General features: G+C 41.0%; 1 protein-coding gene across 2 annotated transcripts in view; it reads left to right on the forward strand.

The window, feature by feature from the left end:
- The first annotated feature begins 2,404 nt into the window (after window positions 1-2,404).
- Window positions 2,405-6,001, forward strand: part of LOC102195401 (stromal membrane-associated protein 1-like) — a 114,583-nt gene continuing 110,986 nt past the window's right edge. The window contains exon 1 of one of the 2 annotated variants that reach the window (XM_005735151.1): window positions 2,405-2,963. In XM_005735151.1, coding sequence (XP_005735208.1) covers window positions 2,846-2,963 — 118 coding nt within the window. In that variant the 5' untranslated portion in view covers window positions 2,405-2,845. The remainder of the gene's footprint in view (window positions 2,964-6,001) is intronic. The other variant, XM_005735152.2, reaches the window with a different exon arrangement.

Raw genomic sequence — 6,001 nt, forward strand, 5'->3', positions numbered from 1 at the left:
GGCTTTCTCTGCCACTTCACTCACAGCCTGGATGGCCCTCTTCTTGGCTGCCCCAGCCACGCCCAGCCGGCCTAGGACTTTGCAGAGTGATCGTCCTGCAAAGCCCCTACAACCCACTTCTATGGGCTGATGCACTCCTGCACTAGTTCCTAGTACTTTCCTCGTTTCCTTTCATTGGCCTCCTCGATCCGCTCTTCCCAGGGCACTGTGAGTTCCAGCATGATCAGCTGTTTTGAGGCCTCAGAAATAATTATCATGTCTGGCCGGAGGGATGTTTTTGCAATGTTCTGAGGGAACTTTAGCTGTTTAACCAGGTCAGCCTGTAGCTGCCAATCAGAGGCTGTGTTGAGGAGGCCAGTTGTCAAATGTGGGCGCACCTGGGGTTTCTCTCCAGCCTTAATGAAAGAGATTGCCTTCCTCGGAGCATGATGATGCTTGCAGGTGCTTATTGCTGAGGCAGTCTTTTCAGCAACTACTCTGAGCACCTGGTTGTTTTACTGTTGTGCAGTGTTAGTTATCCCAAGTTGTTAAAGAAACAAAAACAAAAGCGTACACACCAAAATACTGTTTGTAGATCTCACAAATGGGGAAAATAAACCCACTTTCCACTGTCCACAGCTGTATCCTTTCTCACGCCGTTTGCTTTTCTGTTGGAGCACACACGAAGGGACTCTCCTATACATGCAGTTGCCACATAAACATACAAAAATCAATAAACTTCAACATAATGAATCCCTTTCAAATTAAGAGACTCCTTTATATGAATGCATTCAGCAGTAATTTCACACCAGTGCTGAATAAAATCTTCTAATTACTAATGTTCAAAACTTTGTTTTGTGGCAACTTCTTTTACCCAGAATTGAGTTACACTGATGGAAAAATGTCTGTCACAGCAGGCGATATATGATATTTGAGTGAAGATGAGGCTAAAATCTCTTAAAGATGCAACGCTAAAGGTTTGACAAGTTTATTGCAGGCTTGAAGGGCAACAGCGAGTTATGCAAGGCAGTTATTTCAGAGTTGAGGGGTAGAGGGGGCATGCAGGATTTCAGCAGGTTTGACTACACAAGAAGAAACTTTAGAGATTGTTACAGAATTGTCTCTCAGGACTGGAGGCGCATGCACAAACAATAACAGCATAAACCACAAACATCGGCACTACAGTGCAAAGTGCAACAACTGAGGGAGCTTAGTAGGAGGAAGGTCACGCGCTGCAGCACACAGGTGAGTTAATTTCCAACAGCTTCCAGGTGTGAAGTATAGAGGACCCCCACTTATGAAACAAATTAGCAGAACTAGTACACCCACACAGATACTCACACAGATATGAAACATTAAGCACTAAATGGAACACCTGTGCTAAGGTGTTTCATGTTTTTCACACGCAATATTTTTCTTTTTAAAACATTTTTACTTGTTTAATTTTAATTAAGCATTTTGTGGGTTATGGTGTATTGAAAAGCTGTGAAGTAAAGGCACAGGAAAAAAAGAAACTTGCCACAAGGGGTCGCCACAGCGGGTGGCTCTGCATGTTTGTTGGTGTTTTATGCAGGATGATCTGTTGATGCGACCCCAAAATGGGTTTGTGTTTTAAACGGAAATAATAATGATAATAAAAATATTATTATTTAAAGTACAAGCAGCAAAGATACGGACCTGACTACTACTAATCAGAAGGTTTGTGGTCCCTGGTTGTTCCAGCCTACATATCAAATATTCTTGGGCAAGATACTAACCCCAAGTTGCTCTCTGATGCATCCATCCGAGTGTGAATATGTGTGAATGTATATTAGATAGAAGGTTCTGAGATGTAGAAAAAGTCCTTGTTATGGGCACGCCCTATGACATCAACGAGGTCTTTAGATTGAACTAACCAAATATCATGTTGGTCCGATTAAATCATCAAGGCTTGAAAATAGCTAAAAATGTCCAAACTTACTCCCCTTTTGTGTACAGTATTTGAATAAATTTAATGGTAAAACACTGAAATTCGCCATGCTGGCTCAGGAACACCATCTGACAAAAACTCAGTTCTAAAAATAAAGTAACACCAACGAAGTCTTTCCTGAACTAATTTTAGATTACACCAGTCAACCAGTTGGAATTGGTGTCCCAAAGAGTAAAACACAATTTTCTGTTGCTGCTAGGCGGTGCTACGAATGATTAATACTGACTGATAATGATTAATACATATTTCCATCAAGATGCATTCAGGGTCCTTATCAAACACGAACAGTTTCGAGCAGATGTCTTGAGACGTTAAACGCATGTACCAAATTTCATACAAGTAGCTCAAACTATGTTTTAACTTCATTAAAATACTAAAGCCGGTTTCTCCTAATTTTTTTAATTAGTTCTCCAGGATTCCTCTTCAAGGACATTTAAAGCTCTTCTTTCAGTGTCAGCTGTCTTTTGTTCTCTGTTGTTTCTCTCGCAAGATGATCCCACGCAGCTTTAATAATGTTGATGCCCGGGGTGTGGGGAAGGACAGTCGATGAATGATAGTGGGTATGTGTTTTCAATTTACTGCATTGCTGGTGTGTTCAGGATTACTGTCAAGCTGACAAATGAAGCCGTTACCAATAACGCGAAATTCCTTGTGTGTCCCATACCACTTGTGTGATTCTGATTCACGCGCCGCTGCAAAAATTCCCACAGTCGTGAAAGCAGCAGAGATGATGCTGCCACAGATCCGTATTACCTCGCTAGCAGGTTGTAAGCTAACTGAATAGAGGCAGCAAAGTGCGAGCAGAAGGTGATGTCCCACCCTTTTTAACACAGGCTGAGCACTCCGTGGTTTTCATCGACTCTTCACAGGCAGGTCTAACTTCCGAACTTTGGCGACATGACGACGCGGTCGGAGAGAGAAAAAGCCCAGAAACTGAATGAGCAGCATCAGGCCATTCTGTCCAAACTGCTGAGAGAAGAGGATAACAAGTACTGTGCTGACTGTGAAGCTAAAGGTAAGCCCGGCAGCCTCTGCGGCTAACCTTGGTGTCACAGGTGTGTGCATGACAAGATGTAACGAGGAGGGCACCTGTCCGTTAAAAGGCACAGCTAGCATCATATGTATCATACAGCTAGCATCATATTGTAAGGTTATTCTGATGGGAGTCACTTGTGTGCAGCAATGCTTGCATCCGACCTTTAGGTTTGATGCTTCATATGAACTGTGTAAACCTGACGAGTCCTCCCCGTTCATATCCATGTTATGAACAATGAGTCATGCTACGCTACTGGTTTCTTAATTACATTTAAGCCAAGTATAAATATTATTGAGCGACAGTTAATTAAAAATAACTGAACAACACACAACTTCCGCTTTGTTTTTTTTCTTTTAAAGTAAAGTCGTTATCCAGCGCTTTTATTATTTGGTTCTTTCCATAATAATAATAATAATAATAATCCTAAGATAAAATAAGAAAAGAAAATATATACAATAACACATACTCTAATACAAATACTTTAATGCAATTCAGTTGATTTGTAGTGAGAATATATATGTTAGTATTGAGATTCAGCTACAAGCCAAGTTGTGATTTTGCAGTTTCACAAAAGGGGCATCGCTAATAATTTTCTCTATTTTCCCTTTTCAATTTGTATTTCAGTTTTTGAAGTTTAGAAATCCACGCCTGGGCTTTTATTTTGAAGTTGAGTGGTTAATAGTTCCGGTCTTGTGTTGTGTAAGTGTGGCTAACTTGAGGCGGTTTTCGCCCGCAGGTATCGATGTCACGTCCTTGACTGGTTTATTTATGAGCGGAAAACGCGTGTCTCCCGTGTAGACTCCACTGACTTAGAGGTGTCGTTTTCTCGCTGAATGCCGAGGAGAAAAGCACGTGAGCTCAGATACTACTGCAGCGCACACCTTGCTTCTGGCTAGGCATGCCTTCCTGCGAGGGAAGCCCCCTCTCCAAACTCCATTCAGAAAATTGAAAGCTTAAAATTCCCTGGAGTCGAGTGTAAAATAGAGTGTGATGGAAGAGGTTTCATTAAACCTTAAGAGTCGCTCTTTAATTCGGCATAAACAACAACTGTAATGTATGATGTCAAAATTGCATGCATTTAGTATATATTATTAACAAAAAAACGTATAATTCTCACAGGACAGCATTTCCCATAGGCTTTCACTGTTACCTAAGCACCCTAAGAGAAAGTCCAGCCCATATTTGCCAGTCAGTAAATGTCCAAGCATGACATTTCCAGCCTTTTCAGTGGTGATTGAACGGCTCTTGTTGGGGCTTCCTATGACTGAGATTAGATGCCTTTTGCGTCATCATGGTTCTTCTACCATCTGACATTTGTAATCCGTAGTAGCAGACCTCAGTGAGTCTCATTAATCCTGTTGCTGCTGCTCCTTTGTTTCGTCATATCCTCCTCATCCTTCATGTTGAGCTAAATCTATTTCATGATTCTTCAATGGTGATCTCAGTAGTTGGCGTCAGTGCACTATGGAAGGGAAATGTACCTTAACCTTAATTACCTCTGTTTGTGTAAGTGGACTAGTATGCAGTATTATTATTTTCTGTGATCATCCTTCCTCTGTGGAATAAGTTTTGGAAAAGTTTTATTTTGGGAAACCTCTGACCGAGGCATCTCACATCAGACTGGAAACAAACTGTGTAAGTGCTGTAAAACAAACTGTGTAAGTGCTGGTGTTTATTAAAGTGGGCCACAGGGATCCGGTCATGATGCTCTTTCGTAACTCTTGCCAAATTTGACCTTTATACTGGGCTAGAGGTTGGAAAGCAGCCATAATGTTTCTTGTAATGTGGGCCTATATATTATAGAATATGAGGCCGGAAAACTTCAGTCAGTACTGGTCTCCCAGTTCATGAAGCAAACCAATGTACTGGAGTTTACAACAGAAGTGCTTATCTTACTTGTTTCTAATGCACTTATTCCCCTCCATTCCACCTGCTGAATCTCATTTTAACCCCTGCTTATGGAGGGACCAATATCCAAAACTAATAAACAATTGAAAATGTGACTCAAAAATATGTAAAATGTATTAAGGGGGGGGGGGACTTCACACAGTATCTTACCGATTTATGTTTTTGCATCTTATAAAAGTAAAGTAAAGTAAAGTGTGCATGTTAGTCCCCGTAGGGAAATAGTTCCTCTGCATTTAACCCATTCACCCAGTGAAGCAGTGGGCAGCCACCAATGCAGCGCCCGGGGAGCAATCTTTGGTCACGTGGCGGACCTGATTTTACTGCACCTGGCAAAAACAAAATAATAATTAAATAAATAACTGACTAAGAACTAAGACAAAACAAATGAGTCTGTAAAAGGATTTAAAAAGTGTAAAAGTTTTGTGTCTTCTTTATTTATTTATGTATTTATTGATGATTTGAGCAGTTTCAGTCCTCCACAGATTCTGGTCTATTACAGATATGTTTATCGGCTGTATGCTGTTTGATATATGGCCATATGATTTTCTTTCTTTCTTTCTTTTTTCTAAATTGCAGAACAAAATAAAGCCTGTGAGTAATGGAGAAATGGTGCCAAAACAGGGTTTGTCCATTTATGGTTCTTCCAACTAAAATAAATAAATTTTTCCTCTTTGTGGGATATTTTTAGCAAGGGAAAGGGATGTGCCTGAATGCACCTGACAAGTAAATAGCAGGGTGTCGAAGTCAGCTGTGAGCTCTCCAGATGGATTACCATTTTTGCAGCTGCTTAGCCTGAGTTCTGCTGTGCAGCCTCTGTGAACCTGGTATAGCAGCATACGAAACAGTCCTCTAGCTGCTGCAGAACAAAATAAGGACTACCGTGACAGTGATTGGACAGTGAAAGCCAGTACAAATAAAGCTGCTGTGGTACCTGGAAGCAATGGAGAATGGCCTTGTTTGCAGTTCTGTGTTGTTTAATGTCAGCTAGTTTGTTTTGCACAGGATTTTTGGTGTTAATGTGTGTTTCCCATGTGAGTTGACTTATTTCGTTGTTCTTGTAAATCCAGCTTAAGCGTTTGTGTGTGTGTGTGTGTGTGTGTGTGTGTGTG

This window comes from Pundamilia nyererei, unplaced genomic scaffold (genome assembly GCF_000239375.1).
Source record: "Pundamilia nyererei isolate P.nyererei 1_Seehausen unplaced genomic scaffold, PunNye1.0 scaffold00062, whole genome shotgun sequence".
Taxonomy (NCBI): Eukaryota; Metazoa; Chordata; class Actinopteri; order Cichliformes; family Cichlidae; genus Pundamilia; species Pundamilia nyererei.